This window comes from Bos indicus x Bos taurus, chromosome 4, assembly GCF_003369695.1.
Source record: "Bos indicus x Bos taurus breed Angus x Brahman F1 hybrid chromosome 4, Bos_hybrid_MaternalHap_v2.0, whole genome shotgun sequence".
NCBI classification, from domain to species: Eukaryota; Metazoa; Chordata; class Mammalia; order Artiodactyla; family Bovidae; genus Bos; species Bos indicus x Bos taurus.
In genome coordinates, this window is record NC_040079.1 from 74756563 (window position 1) to 74774611 (window position 18049).

At 39.1% G+C, this 18049-nt stretch overlaps 1 protein-coding gene across 3 annotated transcripts in view; it reads left to right on the top strand.

Annotated features, from left to right (window-relative positions):
* Positions 1-18049, top strand: part of RELN (reelin) — a 558183-nt gene that overhangs the window by 232360 nt on the left and 307774 nt on the right. For all 3 annotated transcript variants that reach the window (XM_027539733.1, XM_027539731.1, XM_027539732.1), the window contains exon 4: positions 2870-2940. In XM_027539733.1, the coding sequence (XP_027395534.1) occupies positions 2870-2940 (71 nt within the window). The remainder of the gene's footprint in view (positions 1-2869; positions 2941-18049) is intronic.

Below are 18049 nucleotides of genomic sequence, written 5' to 3' on the forward strand. Positions count from 1 at the left end.
GAATTAATGGTGCCTGAAGCATTTCCTGCAGCCCATCCCTTGGACTCCCTTGGAGACCCCTGGGCACACTATAGAGCACATTTTGAAAACTACTGATGCAGTGAGAAGAATCCAAGGCTTGGAATCAAGACCTGAAATTAGGTTCTATCTGCCATTATCAGGCCATATGACCTTCAGCAGGTGCACCCTGGGCGTCTGTTTCTTATAAAGAATCAGACTAGATCAATGGTTTTCAAACTTTTCTACTTCAAATCCCCAAGTATTCCAGGGAAGAATACCAGGAACTTTTGGAGACTAGGCCCCAGGGGGCATGCTAGCTGAAGAGAAGGAACCCAACAACTTCAAAAGCTGGGGCTCCCCTGTTCATATATAGGAATTGTGTAATATTTGTTTGAAAAATGAGTAACACTGCTAAAGAAATTTTGACTAGATGATAAAAATTTATTCAGTTTTAGTTCTTCTATGCTAAGTTGCTAAGTTGCTTCAGTCACGTCCGACTCTGCAACCCCAGAGACAGAAGCCCACCAGGCTCCCCCGTCCTTGGGATTCTCCAGGCAAGAACACTGGAGTGGGTTGCCATCTCCCTCTCCAATGCAAGAAAGTGAAAAGTAAAAGGGAAGTCGCTCAGTCATGTCTGACTCTTAGCGACCCCATGGACTACAGCCCACCAGGCTCCTCCATCCATGGGATTTTCCAGGCAAGAGTGCTGGAGTGGGGTGCCATTGCCTTCTCCTTAATTGTCCTATAGTTCTTAGAAATTCATTCATTGAACTGCAGTAGCAACAGTAAGAGCATGAATGAAATTCTAAATCTGAAGAAATTGAGAAGTAGAGGAAGTTGTCTGGACTATTTACAGGGCTCTGTGCAGTGACCAATGTATATATCAATATCTCTGATTTCCAGCGAAAACGCAGAACCTCTGTGACATGAATTTTATTTGAATACTTTGGCTCCTTCGTGTTCAGAGGTGCATACACTGGCACAGTGATAACTAAGTGTGTGGACCAATGAGAAATATTACCATAAGAATATTATATACTTATAATCCAAAGAGAACTAAAATGAATGATTGTTTAAATACTGTATATTGCAGGACTTTTCTTGGTTGTTAGTGATTTCAGAAAATATATCCCTTCCAAAGTAAATGTCAAATTAAAAATCTACATTTATAATTGCTGTTTTGCTATCGGAAGTATCTGTAAACTTGGAAGCTCTTGACTAGATTGAGATTTGTTTAGTAAATTAAGTTTCCACGTTCTCTCTGGAAATAAAGCTTGTAATTAATTTATGGGTCTGTGGGTCTTGTTTATGGCTTGGATTGGTCCTTAATTTAGTCTGTCTCATTTTCAGCTTGCTAAAAGCAATGAAAACCATATAAATACATGTGACTATATAGGGAGAATGGTAGTATCTATTTATTTGTGGTTTCAATAATGATTAATATGCAGTAGTAAGGGCTGATCACCCTTATAAATATCACATAGAATGGGAGTTGAAGACTGCCCAGTGATTTTTCTCTCCAGTTATATCTCTCTCCCACTATTAAAAACTCCCACTACTGTGTCATTGTTTGTGTGTGTTAAAGTATAATATTTTCAGTGTCACAGATGAAATGTGTTAGCTTGGAGCAGTATCACCCATTAACACTTCAGCATGGCTTAGTTTATCAGATTACTTCCAGAGACTCGGGTCCTGGGGGACTGACACTAGCGATAGTAACAGTCCAATGCGGGACAGAAATCAGTAAGGTCTGCAGCATGGAGGAGGAACATGCATCCACCTGGAGACCAGAATGGGGATGTTGGGAACCATGAGTCCTAACAGGCTGGACAAAGGGCAAGATGTCGATTGAGGGATGCACATATGGAGGGGAAATGCAGAGGCCAAATACTGTGTTTTGTGACCTAGTCCAGTGCCTTGTACATAATCCATCTTCAGTAAATGATGGCTGAATCAAATTGTTTTTGTCCTAGGCTGGTTTTGGTTAGAACTAACGTTGAGATCTAATGTTAATGCATTTTAGTTATTAAAAAGATTTTGTATAGATTATTTTCGATTATTTTCTGAAATCAAATTTCTTATGAAGAGGCATAATTTCCTGTTTTAAATTTGTTTAGATAATACATTGTGTACCAAGAGAAAAAAAATCTTGTTTAAGAAAAAACACTTCAAATATAAAGCATAAATAATTCTTCCTCTAATAAGACAGTTCCTTTTATAGCTATTGAATAACAAATCTGCTACAAGGATTTTTTTTTTCATGAATCCATATGTACAGCTCTGATTAGAGGAGGTAAAAGATTCACATCTTCTTCAAATGGTAAATTAGACCCAGTAGGGGAAAAGGTGTATTTTATTATGACAGACTTTGTATTATGAAAGTGCAGAATAGGCCTCTTAAAAAAAAACAAAACCTTAAAAATGTATTTCTTGGTCTCAAATCTCTGTGTTATGATAACTGTTGATATCGGAAAGGAGTACATTATGGGCATCTTCCTCCAATGCTAATATCATTATTGTACTACAAAACATTTTACATCAAGGTCTCCTGAAGAATAATTTTAATAAACATCCTTTTTATTCTTTTTTTCCTACCCAAGATTTGCTCACATCTGCAGTTTTCAGAATAAACCACAAATGTTAGAACATCTTTACAAAGTAAAACCAACCAGAAGATAATTCTCAACCCAGGTGCCTTGGTTTAAGCCTTGACTCTCTTATTCATTTTCACCTCTGTTTAGATGCACTCATTTTTTAAAAGATCATGTCCATGTAACATTTCAAAATAAGGTTTTAAAAAGTTTAAAAATACATTGTTATCATCAAACTTATTACAAGATTGTGTTAACCTTTTCCTATTCATTTCCAGGGCTACAGCAACACACAGGGGCCAGATTATCTTCAAAGATGCTTTAGCCCAGCAATTGTGTGAACAAGGAGGTAAGAATCATCTTTGACTACTTCATATTGGTTGTGTCAGAATTGTTCATGGTAGGTCCTATTTACTGAGTAAGCATTTCATGACTGTTACTTGATCATATGCTTTGAAAATGGAGTTATTGACCCCTTACTGCTAAGTCGCTTCAGTCGTGTCCAACTCTGTGCGACCCCATAGACAGCAGCCTACCAGGCTCCCCTGTCCCTGGGATTCTCAAGGCAAGAACACTGGAGTGGGTTGCCATTTCCTTCTCCATTGACCCCTTAATATATCTAATAATTATCTTGTTGCTACTTACTAATAAAGATCTGTAGACTTCTGAAGATACTAAGTGTGAGCACAATAAACCAACAGGAAATTTATCTTCTTCTCATACTTTTTTTTCTTAATGAATTATGTTTAGTTATCTTGGAAATATGAATCTTAGTTATTTTAGAATTTTACAGAAACATACCTGCTTAATTTACTACTTAAATTTTTTATTAACTTTGTCAAAAATGTTTATTGCTTTTAATATTTGATTATGTTATATATGAGCATTGTATAGCATCCATATACTTGTTTCAACCATGTGCACTATTAATTTCAGATGCAGCATCATTTTAGGTACATTAGGTGTACGTTAAGTAGTCACATTAAGCTTTGTGACTGCCTCATACACATCCAGACTCTCACAAAAGTCTTATACCAAAGTCTTATAGATGCACATATGTAAATGCATACATGTGCACACAATGGAAAGGTAAATACCAAGGTCTGTGCCCCCACACAAGTTTATTCCCACTACCTCTCGAGCTTCTATCCAACTTTGCTTGTGTCTTCATTGTTGTATTTACTATTTAACATAGAACTTTCTTATGAAAAGTGATGGATATCATCCTTAAGAGACTGAGCTTCTCGAGTATAGGAGCCATGCCTTAGTGCTCTTTGCTGTCCCAGAAACTGGCACAGTGCTTAGCATATGAGCCTTTCCAAAAATGTTGATAGGCTAAATACAGGTTTTTCCTCAGCCATACATATATTCCTTGATTTAAGCATCCTGACAATTAATATATTTGAAGCCAGTCTTTGTATGTATCATCCCAATTTCACCATCGTCATGGACATATTGTCAGTTTTTGTTTACAGAGTGATATTTGGGGGAAACTTGTTAGCTTAATTACAGTAGTGAATTTAAAGGAAATTTCTACTAATTATCTCTCTGCTGAAGAGATTCTAATGGGTTTAAGAGAGAAATGAGGAAAATTATGTGGGTTTTTGAAAGACTTAAGATAGTGCTGTTTATTATTTGTAGTAATATATATATCACTAATATAGCTTCATCTAAGTAATGTGATATTTGATAACTATTACTGGAAAACTTCTGATTGTTTATATAATAACTCAAATTAGAAAACCCCACTCTAATTCTAGCTGCAGATATATTATCAGTATTCTTAGTTTGTTTGAACAGATTTGTATTCTGTGACCTTTGAGAATAGAAAAGTGTGATAGCCTTTGTAGTAGGCTGAAGAAATCTATCACACTGTAAATCTTTTTTCAGACTATAAAAGTGTTCAGATTACTGAAAATATAGAACACCATATATATTATATGTATCTTCTCCTGATTCTATGCAGTTTTCTGTCCAGAAAATTGCATAGAGTCAGGAGAAGATATGTCTACTTTTATTAACATTTATCATTGCCTAAAATCTGATTTATTTTAAGCCTTGGACTTTTGAGCCTCTTCTGTTGTACATAAATTGTTGGGATTTGATTGATTTGAAATGAAAAGAAAAAAAAAAAAAAAACAAGAAAAATCAGTGGGAAAAAATTCTCAACCAGTGAGGAAGAAAGTGCCTTACATAGTAGTGTTATGCCTGACCATAATTTACACAATGGTAGATGGGTATATTATTAAAAAATGCCTTTCAGCCCAGGACCAGAGGAAAACATTGAGCTTTGCAACAGCACCTAATCAACTGAACTCATATCAGTCCATCCAAGATAAGGTGGAAAGAATACTAACAAGAATGATGGCTTCTTGCTGTCAGGAATAATAAAGGAAATAATTGGTGCTATAAAATATATATTTATTTTGGTCCTATCTACTTCTGATTAAAACATTAATTATATCCTCAAATAAAATAACATAAATTTAACACGTAATAATTTCCTATGGATTGGTGGGGAATAGCCAAGTATTAAAGAGGGTAAAATGACAGTCTCTGTATACCACAGGACAGTATCTTTCAATCCCAACATACTTGGTAGTTTTTTTTATTTCACTTAAATTAAGGAATTTAAACAAAGCAAATTTTGCTTTGTGGAGCTTGAGTATAGCTATTATTACAAGATGATTACTGGCTAAGCATATTAACTACTTTTTATTGAAGTAGAGTTGATTTACCATGTTGTGTTAATTTCTGCTATACGGCAAAGTGATTCAGTTACACACATATATATGGTTTTTCTTATATTCTTTTCCACTATGGTTTATCCCAGAATATTGAATATATTTTCCTGTGCTGTACAGAAGGACCATATTGTTTAGCCATCCTATATATAATAGTTTGCACCTGGTGACTCAGGCAGTAAAGAATCTGCCTAAAATGTGGAAGACGCAGGTTCAATCCCTGGGCTGGGAAGATCCTCTGGAGAAGGGCATGGCAGGCCACTCTTGTCTGGAATTCTTTCCTGGAGAATTCCATGGACAGAAGAGCCTGGTGGACTATAGTCCATGGAGTCACAAAGAGTTGCACACGACTAAGTGACTAACACTTTCACTTTTACAAGCATATTTTTTTTAAAAAGTGAAAGACTCAGAAAACATACTGACAATATGTTAGAAGATTCCCCCTCTCTCCTGCTTCCCGTTAGATCAGGGGGATCAGGGGCTATCCCCTCCTTGGGGAATTGTGTACTAGCCTCCTCCCTACTTTCCCTTCTCCCACTGTCTCTGTACTCTGTACAGAGCTGCTAATATGGAAATAGGATTCTATCATTACTCTGCTTCGAGCCCTTCAATATCTCAATGGGAGGCAATAGTTTATCATCAGAGGAAAATCACTGCTGCTGTATAAGAATTCTTGACAACCTGGCCTTAGTTTTCCTCCTCTGCTTCATTTGTTGTTATCCTTTCATTTTTCTTTAAAATTCCTGGAATGCCTGTCTCTTAATCACCCATGTTATTGGCACTCTATACTCTTTGTTTTCTTTGTCTGAACGACCCTTTTTCATCTTTTTGTCTTCTTTGTCTAGCTCAGGGTTTCAGATCCTGCTTAGGTATTACCTTCTCCTGAAAAAAAAAAAAATCTTAGATCCCTTTTATGCTCCTCCTTGAGCTGGTCTTGGCAACTCTTATGCATGGTGACATAACTCTCAAAGCCCAGTAATAATACAAATGGAAAACCTGCCAGCATTGCTGTGTGCCATAATGCACGCTAAGCACACCACAAATATGGACTTGTTTATACTGCAACCCTCTAAAGAAGGAACTGTTATTATCTGCACTTGACAGATGAGGAAAAAAAGGTACAGTGAGAATAACTTGGTTAAGATCTCACAGTTAGAAACTGATCGAGCTGACATTAGAGTCCAGGCAGTTTGGCTAATAGTCCATGATATTAGCCCTCACATTACATTGCCTATCAAAGAAGTCTGTTACTTAAGCATGCATTCATTCATTTGATAAGTGATATTTAATACTGTAATAAGAACATTAGCATACATGCCTTGTCTGTTGTTAGCTATAAGTTCCTTGAGAGTAGTAACTGGGCTCTTTATTACTAAATCTCTAAAAAGTGAAAGTGAAAGTTGTTCAGTCATGTCTGATTCTTTGTGACCCCATGGACTGTACAGTACATGGAATTCTCCAGGCCAGAATACTGGAGTGGATAGCCTTTCCCTTCTCCAGGGGATCTTCCCAACCCAGGGATCGAACCCATGTCTCCTGCATTGCAGGTGGATTCTTTCCCAGCTGAGCCACAAGGGAAGCCTACTGAATCTCTAAAGCCTTCCACAATGTCCATTGGATAGTGTGCACCCAATAAATGTTATTGAATGAACGAACAGTTAAAGTAATATGAAATTGGACTTCAACGTATTAGCTCTGAGAAGCTGCTTTCCCTCCGACAGGGCTCTCCAGCAGCCTGCTGAGTAGAGAGGTAGGCTGGAGAGCCACCAGCATATGGATGCTGAGGAGGCAATGTACTCATCCTGAGAGTCCCCCAGAGAAGGGAGGAAGAGGCTAGTGTGGAATGTTAGGGATTGCAGGGGTGGGAGAAAGAAAGAATTCTGGAGAAGGATCAAGCTTCAGAAATGGGAGTCCTAGGGAAAACATTTCAACATGGGAGAGGCATTCAAAAGGGACAGAGGCTTCCAAAAGAATGGAGAGGAGAACAAGAAAGAAGCTTTAGAAATTTTCAATCAACAGGTCATTGGCAATTTAATGCGAGGATGGTTTCGAGAGTGGCCAGACCACACAAGGCACTTGGTTGCTTGAAAAGCTCTTGCCTAAGCTTTGGAATCCAACAGTCAAGAGAAGTGGAGAAGGCAATGGCACCCCACTCTACTACTCTTGCCTGGAAAATCCCATGGATGGAGGAGCCTGGTGGGCTGCAGTCCATGGGGTCGGGAAGAGTCGGACATGACTGAGCGTCTTCACTTTCACTTTTCACTTTCATGTATTGGAGAAGGAAATGGCAACCCACTCCAGTGTTCTTGCCTGGAGAATCACAGGGATGGGGGAGCCTGGTGGGCTGCCGTCTATGGGGTCGCACAGAGTCAGACATGACTGAAGTGACTTAGTAGTAGTAGCAGTAGTAAAGGGAAGCAACTGTTGTGAGTTGAGAAGTAAATGTGAAACATTTTTTAATTTGAGGCTTTGACAAGGGAAACTATTGATTGTTCTTGCTCCCTAATGCTGCAGCAGGGGCCCCAATAAAGACTTGCCTGAAATAAAGAAATAAAAATAAAGTTGAGGCTTTGAAAAAGTCTAGTATTAAAAGAAAGGAGAGAAAGGCCACTGAAGTGGAAAGCAAGTTCAAGGGAAAGATGGATTCTCTCTTTGTCTCTATTTCTCTCTCTGTCTCTCTCCCTCTTTCAGACAGTATTTATAGACTTTCACTGCCTTGTAAGACTTTCATTGTCTTGTAGAGAGAGACCATCAGGAGCTCACCTAGAATTGAACAAATTGGATTTAGTACTCATTCCAGAATAGGAGAAGGAAGATATGCAGGTGACACCACCCAAATGGCAGATAGCAAAGAGGAATTAAAGAGCCTCTTCCTGAAGGTGAGAGAGGAGAGTGAAAAAGCTGTCTTAAAACTCAACATTCAGAAAGCTAAGATCATGGCATACAGTCCCATCACTTCATGGCAAATAGATGGGGGAAAAATGGAAGCACTGACAGACTTTATTTTCTTGGTCTCCAAAATCACTGCGGATAGTGACTGCAGCCATGAAATTAAAAGATACTTGCTCCTTAGGGAAAAAACTATGAAAACCTAGACAGCATATTAAAAAGCAGAGATATCACTTCACTGACAGAAGTCTGTATAGTCAAAGCTATGTTTTTTTCCAGTAGTCATATATGGATGTGACAGTTGGACCATAAAGAAAGCTGAGCACAGAAGAGTTGATACTTTCAATCTGTGGTGTTGGAGAAGACTCTTGAGAGTCCCTTGGACTGCAAGGAGATCCAACCAGTCCATCCTAATGGAAATCAGTCCTGCGTGTTCATTAGAAGGACTGATGTTGAAGCTGAAGGAAGCTCCAATACTTTGGCCACCTGATGTGAAGAGCTGACTCATTGGAAAAGACCCTGATGCTGGGAAATACTGAAGGCAGGAGGAGAAGGGGCAACAGAGGATGAGATGGTTGGATGGCTCACTGACTCAATAGGCATGAGTTTGAGCAAACTCCGAGAGATAGTGAAGGCGAGGGAAACCTAGCATGCTGCAGTCCATGGGGTTACAAAGAGTCAGACACTCAGACATGAATGAGCGATGAAACAACAACAGCATGATTGGAAAATTATGAAAGCAATCGTTATGATTATTTGGGCCTATATTTTATGATTTTGGTTCAAGTTTAAAGAGAAGGAGCTTTTCTCTGAATTGGATATTATCAGCAAGTAGGTGTATTCTGTGGTTGAGGATCTCAATAAATCTTTTCCAGAAGGAAAGCAGAGCAGAGTCAAGCTAAGACTGTAACTGATAAAGAAGCAGCAGTCACTTCTATCAGCCAGGAGAGAGGGACACATGGTGTATTGTGAGTTGGACAGTGTTCTGGTTGTGCTCACATTCAGGTGTGATTAGAGTGGTCCTGTGTGTATTGACCCACCATGATTATAGAGTGGCTTTGTCTGAAGCTGATGTTCTGTGAGATTGTTTCTGTTTGCCAGAAGAGCACCATGGCCCAACTGTGAGTGCCAGGCCAGCTTCTGGATGTCAAGGGCTGCTTTTCCTTTCTTGAGGCCTGGGGGAGAATGATGTTAATAGATTGTCATTGTCTTTTGGGTTTAGGCTTTATGAGGATTTTGAATCAGAAAAATAGGTCTAGATCCAGGTTTTGTGTTACCAAACTCTCTAGAATCTCTGGCACAAAACACAAGCTCAGTAAATGAGAAGGGAAGGCATCTTGCTGGAACAAAATTGTATCTGGGGTCAGCCTATAGGTAATAAAAAGACTAACTAGATAAGTGTGGTAAGATTACAGATGTGTATTTTTTTTCTTTGAAGTTATCTGCATTTTCTGTTTTTTATAGTGAGTTTTAGTATTATTCAGGTTGTAATATTTATCACTAAAATAATGAATATAAAGTTATACTTATGAAGGAGGGGGACAACTGCTGAGGCAAGTGGGAAAAATCACTTTTAGGGACTGAAGGAAAATTCTGAATTACAACTCCCATGTCTCTTCCTCTGTGAGGTCTTTCCTGGCTCCCATAATGTGATTGGTCCATGTTGTCATGATTGTTTGTTTAAATACTCAAGTCTGTCCCCTCAACCCTTACTTGAAGCTTCCTAAATCCAGCAACTATGACTTAATTTTTTGTTTTTCTTAATATCTAACAATGCTTGGCATAAACAATATACTCTGTAAATGTTTGCTGACCTTATACTTTATACATTTGAAAAATCTGTCTCTCCTGAAAAAAATCTTTAACTCTGAACTTTTGCTATAAAACACCATGAGGCAGTGTGGCTATTACCAAAGCAATGTTCCCTATACTGACCTTGGGTTGAAATTATGAATTGTTGCACTAAGAAATCTGAAAACTGTTCACATATTTTCATCTAAAAACTAATGAGTCCTCTGAATGCTCTTGGACATAAACCATACTGGGGATTTTATGTCTTTACCTTGAATCCCAGGGTCCCAAGCAATTATAAGCACCTATCCAGTTGAATTCTGCTGTCAGTTGTAGTGCAGATGAGGAAGCAGAGTTTTCTCATTTCCAGTCTGGAGTGGGGGTAGGCAGGTGCCAGGTTGTATACTCCCAGTTGTTTTGGAAAGTGGAAGATGCTTAGGTTCATTCACCAGCAGTAGAAAATAAAGCAGGGAATTCATTTAACATACAGTACTCAACAAGGATTATAGAATGCATACTATGTACCAGACTAAGCTAGATCTTGGGATATAACAGTGAACAGAGTAAAGATCCCTGCTTTACTGAAGCCTACATTGTAGTGGAGACGATAGACAGTTAACATGAGATATAATAAATGCCCCCTTCATGGATCACGGACTTGCTGTCTAATCATCTATCCTCTGCTGCCTCATCCTCCTGCTGTCTTCAGTCTTTCCCAGCATCAGTGTCTTTTCCAATGAGTCTGCTTTTAGCATCAGGTGGCCAAAGTGTTGGAGCTTCAGCTTCAGCATCAATCCTTCCATAAATATTCAGTGTTGATGTCCTTTAGGATTGACTGGTTTGGTCTCCTTGCAGTACAAGGGACTCTCAAGAGTCTTCTCCAACACCACAGTTAGAAAGTATCAGTCCATGAGTGTTCAGTGCAAACTCCAAGATATAGTGAAGAACAGAGGAGCCTGGCATGCTGCAGTCCGCAAAAAGCTGGACGTGACTTAGTGACTGAACAACAATATATTAAATGAGCAAATGTGACACCGTGTTAGAAAGTAGCGAGTGCTATATGGAAAAATAAGAAGACCTAAAAATAGGGCAGGGTAAGATAACAGAGTTGGGTGGAGGGGAGAAAGGCAGGCTTCAATTTTAAATAGGGTGGCAGGTAAGTCAGGCAGCCCTCACTAAGGAGATAACATTATAGCAAAAACCAAGAAGGTATCTGCGGGATTGTCCAAAAATGTCATTAGGTGATTTCAAAGACAGATATGGTAGTGTTTTATTAACTACAATTCTCAGTCTCATCTCAGTTCAGTTGCTCAGGCATGTCCAACTCTTTGTGACACCATGGAGTGCAGCACACTGGCTTCCCTGTCCATCACCAACTCCAAGAGCTTGCACAAATTCATATCCATCAAGTCAGTGATGCCATCCAAACATTCATCCTCTGTCGTCCCCTTCTCCTCCTGCCATCAATCTTTCCTAGCATCAGGGTCTTTTCAAATGAGTTAGTTCTTGGCATCAGGTGGCCAAAGTAATGGAGTTTCAACTTTAGCATCATGCCTTCCAAAGAAATCCCAGGGCTGATCTCCTTCAGAATGGACTGGTTGGATCTCCTTGCAGTCCAAGGGACTCTCAAGAGTCTTCTCCAACACCACAGTTCAAAAGCACCAATTCTTCAGCACTCAGCTTTCTTTAAGGTCCAACTCTCACATCCACATGACTGCTGGAAAAACCATAGCTTTGACTAGACAGACCTTTGTTGGCAAAGTAATATCTCTGGTTTTAATATGCTATCTTGGTTGGTCATAGCTTTTCTTCCATGGAGCAAGCGTCTTTTAATTACATGGCTACAGTCACCATCTGCAATGATTTTGGAGCCCAAGAAAATAAAATCTGTCACTATTTCCACTCTTTCTCCATCTATTTGCCATGAAGTGTTGGGACCAGGTGCCATGATCTTAGTTTTCTGAATGTTGAGTTTTAAGCCAGCTTTTTCTTTCATAGATATTTACTTTTCACTTGCTTCATCAAGTTAAATTCATGACTTGAATTTAAATCTGAGTAAAATTGCATTTTAAAGACATCCCCCCAGTTGTCTGTCTTCAGTTCAGTTCAGTTCAGTTCAGTCGCTCAGTCATGTCTGACTCTTTGCGACCCCATGAATCGCAGCACCCCAGGCCTCCCTATCCATCACCAACTCCCAGAGTTCACTCACACTCACGTCCATTGAGTCAGTGATGCCATCCAACCATCTCATCCTCTGTCATCCCTCCTGCCCCCAATCCCTCCCAGCATCAGAGTCTTTTCCAATGAGTCAACTCTTCGCATGAGGTGGCCAAATTACTGGAGTTTCAGCTTTAGCAACATTCGCTCCAAAGAAATCCCAGGGCTGATCTCCTTCAGAATGGACTGGTTGGATCTCCTTGCAGTTCAAGGGATTCTCAAGAGTCTTCTCCAACACTGCATGCAGTTCTAAAGCATCAATTCTTTGGTGCTCAGCTTTCTTCACAATCCAATTCTCACATCAATACATGACCACTGGAAAAACCATAGCCTTGACTAGATGGACCTTTGTTAGCAAAGTAATGTCTCTGCTTTTCAATATGCTATCTAGGTTGGTCATAACTTTCCTTCCAAGGAGTAAGCATCTTTTAATTTCATGGCTGCAGTCACCATCTGCAGTGATTTTGGAGCCCCAAAAAATAAAGTCTGACACTGTTTCCACTGTTTCCCCATCTCAGCAGTGGCCACAGGACTGAAAAAGGTCAGTTTTCATTCCAATCCCAAAGAAAGGCAATGCCAGAGAATGCTCAAACTACCGCACAATTGCACTCATCTCACACACTAGTAAATGAATGCTCAAAATTCTCCAAGCCAGGCTTCAGCAATATGTGAACTGTGAACTTCCAGATGTTCAAGCTGATTTTAGGAAAGGCAGAGGAACCAGAGATCAAATTGCCAACATCCGCTAGATCATCGAAAAAGCAAGAGAGTTCCAGAAAAACATCTATTTCTGCTTTATTGACTATGCCAAAGCCTTTGACTGTGTGGATCACAATAAACTGTCTGTCTTAGTAACTTAAAAACATATGCAAAGATTTATCTTGTTTTACTCTGTAAAGAGTTAAAACTTTTATATGTCATTATGAAGTGTGTAAAACTTTGCGAGATCAGATATTAACCAAAATATAATTATATGGCTGAGAGTTGAATTTTTTGAGTATTTCAAAATAGAAAAAAAAATGGATTCCATAGCAAAATCAACTCAGAAATAGCTGTATAATAGTATTTGTCTGCATTACTGCAAATTCAGTCACTTTCATGAACGAGTCTTTTCAGTATATAAAGTTGCTTGAGTCACAGTTGGGCAACTAACAGTTGACAATGAAAAATCATACAGCAAAGATTCCAACATACGTTTGTATTATCTCAGTGCTCAGCTTTCTTTATTATCCAGCTCACATCCATACATGACTACTGGCAAAACCATAGCTTTGACCTCACGGACCTTTTTTGGCAAAGTAATGTCTCTGCTTTTTAATATGCTTTCTAGTTTGGTCATAGCTTTTCTTCCAAGGAGCAAGCATCTTTTAATTTCATGGCTGCTGTCACCATCTGCAGTGATTCTGGAGCCCAGAAAATAAAATCTGTCACTGTTTATTTTCTTGTCTAAAGTCTGTCACGATTTATTTTCACTGTGAACTACTGTTAGAGGTGATCAAAGCAAAACATTTAGGCAATTTCAGAATTGACTGAAAACCTGAAAGGAAATAGAAGAAACCAATATTTTGCAGAAATTACTATCAAACAGTCTAGAAAGAACTGCTACAGACCTAATCCATATCCCTCAGAATCATGCAAAAAGAATCTGCTGAAAATGTTAATGATGTCTTATATACAGACTGGGATTGAGGAATAATATTTGAATTTACACTCTTGTTCCAGATCTCTAGTTTCCTTATGTGTAGATTAGCAATGAAGCCAGGGAAGTTAACTTGACAAACGGTACCCCACTTATAAGTGGCACGTGTTGTGTTGTGTGCCGTGTTATGTGGCTTCAGTTGTGTCCGACTCTGTGACCCTATGTATTGTAGCCTACCAGATTCCTCTGTCCATGGTATTCTCCAGGCAAGAATACTGGAGTGGGTTGCCATGCCCTCCTCCAGGGGATCTTTCTCACCCAGGGATTGAACCTGAGTCTCTTGTGGCTCCTGCATTGGCAGGCTGGTTCTTTACCACTGGAGCCACATAAGAAGCCCGTAAGTGGCAGGATTAGAATCCAGATCTCTGGCTGGCCTCAAGGTTGGTTCTGTTTTACCAAATAGATTCTTAAATTTTAAAAATCCAACATTAAAAACCCTTGGGAGCCACTACTTCAAAAAACAAGATCACTACTGTTGCCTTAATTCCCTGAACACCTAGAAGAGAACACATACTTTTGAGCCCTTGTGAGACAAAAGTAGCAAGTGTGAAGCTGATATGAGTATATCAGCATGGTCACTGCTGATCCAGCCGTGAACACAGATCATGGTGGAGGTGGGGGCAGGGAGATTACAGCATGTATGTATATTCATTGGCCTGTGTGCTTCTTGGCATAGACTCTTCAAACATACACATCGATTATTTAGCAAGGCCAGATGGCAGACTTAACGGCCTCCAATAATTGTGCCTTGTAGTGCCCCCAAAGGGTGCATGCCATTTATAAACCATGCTGGAATTCTCTGTTGTTGGGTTGATGGAAGTGGATATAACCAAAGGCAAATGTTTTATGTCAGGAGGAACGGGGTCAGGCTTACAGTTGGAGCAGTAAACCTTGGCTACCTTCTGCCAGGCACAGCAGTTTTTCTGCTGTTCATCACCCTCAGAACAGTCAGGGGTAGAAAGTGTGCCTACGTTCTCTGAGGGCCACTGAATCATGGTGGTGGGAAGTGTATTTATTTCATTCAGACCTGAACTCAGGAATTCTTTACTCCTTTTTAGTAAGAATTGGCTAAAGTTTATTTAAACTGTGAAGTGGAGAAGATTAAAAAGTTCAATAAGTAAGTCTATAAAGTGAAGGAGGTGATTCTTTTAACCTCTCAATGTGAGGTGATGGATATGTTCCTTAGTTTGATTGTGGTAATTATTTTAAGATGAATATGTGTATACATCAAAGCATCAAGTTATGTTTCTTAATATATACAATTTTTATTTATCAATTACATCTCAGTAAAGCCAAGGAAAAAAGAATACCTTTTATACCCAAATATTAGATGAATTGTAGGTCAGATCTACTGAAATTTTCCATTGGCTATTTTTGAGTGCTCAGTAACTTGTATTACTAAATGCCTGTCCAGTATCTTGAAATGCAATTTTTTTATTAATTCAGACAAAACAAGTAAAAATTGACTAATAATCAGAATTGAGTTTCACCATATCCATTTAGATTGATAAGTGAAAAGTAATGAATGATGTATTTTACTTGAATGTGCCCAGTGATAAAACTTCTGCTAGCTAAAGACATCTGTTTTCCCCATGGCTATTTTGTAGTTTACGTTTCAGTTTAGCAGTTCCAACTGCTATTTCTGAGATTCTGCATTTTGTAATTACAAACAAAGAGAACTGAATTAGGATGCTTTGGTAAAATCACACAGGATCCCCCAGTCTTTCTTCAAGTCTTACAAACTACCCAACAGGGGAAAGAACTGATGTCCTCCTGGGGCAATGGCTGGCAAAATGTGTCCCTAAGTGATCCTGACAACAGACAAGATTAAGGGAATGATAAAGAGAGAACTCACCGGGGCCACAGTAAAATTCCTTGCCACTGGCTCTAGGTGGGTCTGACTCCTTTTTTTAATTTCCTGAAGAATGGTGTTTTGGACTGATGCTGTTTATGCTAAGATGATTGAACATAGATTTAAACAACCTTCTTTTCAGTTCTCAGGGCTATATACATTCCCTCTTTGACAGCTTTATCTAGTCCAAAGTCAAAATATCAAGATTTATGCCCGAGAAGAATTTGACATTGAGTTCTTTTGAATGCCTACAGAAATACACTTTCTACTCAAGCTGCTATATAATCTGCTAGAGTCCCCCATATTTTGAAGGAAAAAACCTAGGATTGGATCTATATAATCACTTGGGAGAGAGCAAAGCTGTTGTAAACACAGATAAATTACAATTTTATTTTAGCTCTTGTGAAATATTATTTCATGTAACCTATTAATCCAACCTTATTTTTACATTTGAAGATTCAGTTGTTTAATGTAACCATCAATACAGATTTTCATAATCTTATTTGTAAGCATTGGAATTCATTAGTATTAATTCATGCATGTTATACTGGGTCCCCTATGAGCATATGTGGAATATCATACCAGACGCATGGGAATTGAGTGGCAATACAAGGCAGTTTCACATTCTGTTCATAAATAGCTAATAATATAGATATTGTTAGTCCAAATATAGAAGAAAAAAACCAAAACACATTTACAGAAAAGACATAAGGAGGAGGGTTCAGGATGGGGAACACATGTATACCTGTGGCGGATTCATTTTGATATTTGGCAAAACTAATACAATTATGTAAAGTTTAAAAATAAAAAAAAAAAGACATAAGCTCAGTGGAATGGCATTACCCCCTTCTCCTCTTGAGACCTGAGTCAACAGTTTTGCCTTCTCTTTCCCATATTGTCAGCCTTTTCCTCTTCACCATCCCCTCCTCCTCAGTGTTTAAACAGGCCAAAGCTACTGCTGCTTTGAGCAGGAATTCTCTGTCTAAATGCGAGTACTTCTCTGACCATCTTTCTTTCTCACACTCTAGCTTCTTGAAAGAGTAGTGTGTTTTCTCAGGCTTTCCTACTAACTGTGCCACCTGACCTCTCCTGCCAACTGTCTATGGTAACAATCATCCTCTAGGTCAATAACCCAGTAGGTGCCAACCAATCCAGAGGACTCTGATCTTCACCCTACCTGACTTCCTTGCTCCTTCTCAGTTTCCTTAATGAGTTCTCAAACTTCCCATGGATATATTCTGGAATTGGGAGTGGTCTGTCTAGTGACTTCTTTTAGACATTTTTTATATTGTCCCTGGTAATCTCACTCACACCTGTGATTTTCATCTCCTGAGCTTTGTGCATTTGCTTGGTGCTTACTCAGAGAGTCTGTAACACAAAGAGGTTGAGAGAACAGAGTTTGGTGCTATGTACCCCTTGGTTCCAATTTCTAATTTGGTACTTTCTATCTGTGTAATCTTTCAAAGCCTTGAGTCCCTAACTGTAAAATAGAGAAAATAATAGTACCTACATTTTCGGTCGTCCCATACCGTTCCCAAGATCCTGGCACAATATTCTATGTCCAGAAGAAACATAGTGAAGTTGTGAGACTTAAATGCAGTAAAGATGTGCATAGCACACTGGCTAGCAAGTAAATACTCTATAAATGTTAGCTATTGTTATTGTTCACCATTCAGAAAACTAAGATCATGGCATCCGGTCCCGTCACTTCATGGCAAATAGACAGGGAAACCGTGGAAACAGTGACTGACTTTATTTTTCTGGGCTCCAAAATCACTGCAGATGGTGATTGTAGCCATGAAATTAAAAGACGCTTACTCCTTGGAAGGAAAGTTATGACCAACCTAGATAGCATATTAAAAAGCAGAGACATTACTTTGTCAACAAAGGTTCATCTAGTCAAGGCTATGGTTTTTCCAGTGGTCATGTATGGATGTGAGAGTTGGACTATAAAGAAAGCTGAGCGCTAGAGAATTGATGCTTTTGAACTGTGGTGTTGGAGAAGACTCTTGAGAGTCCCTTGGACTGCACGGAGATCCAACCAGTCCATCCTAAAGGAGATCAGTCCTGGGTGTTCATTGGAAGGACTGATGCTAAAGCTGAAACTCCAATACTTGGGCCACCTGATGGGAAGAGCTAACTCATTTGAAAAGACCCTGAGGCTGGGAAAGATTGAGGGCAGGAGGAGAAGGGAATAACAGAGGATGAGATGGTTGAATGACATCACCAACTCAATGGACATGGGTTTGGGTGGACTTCCGGGAGT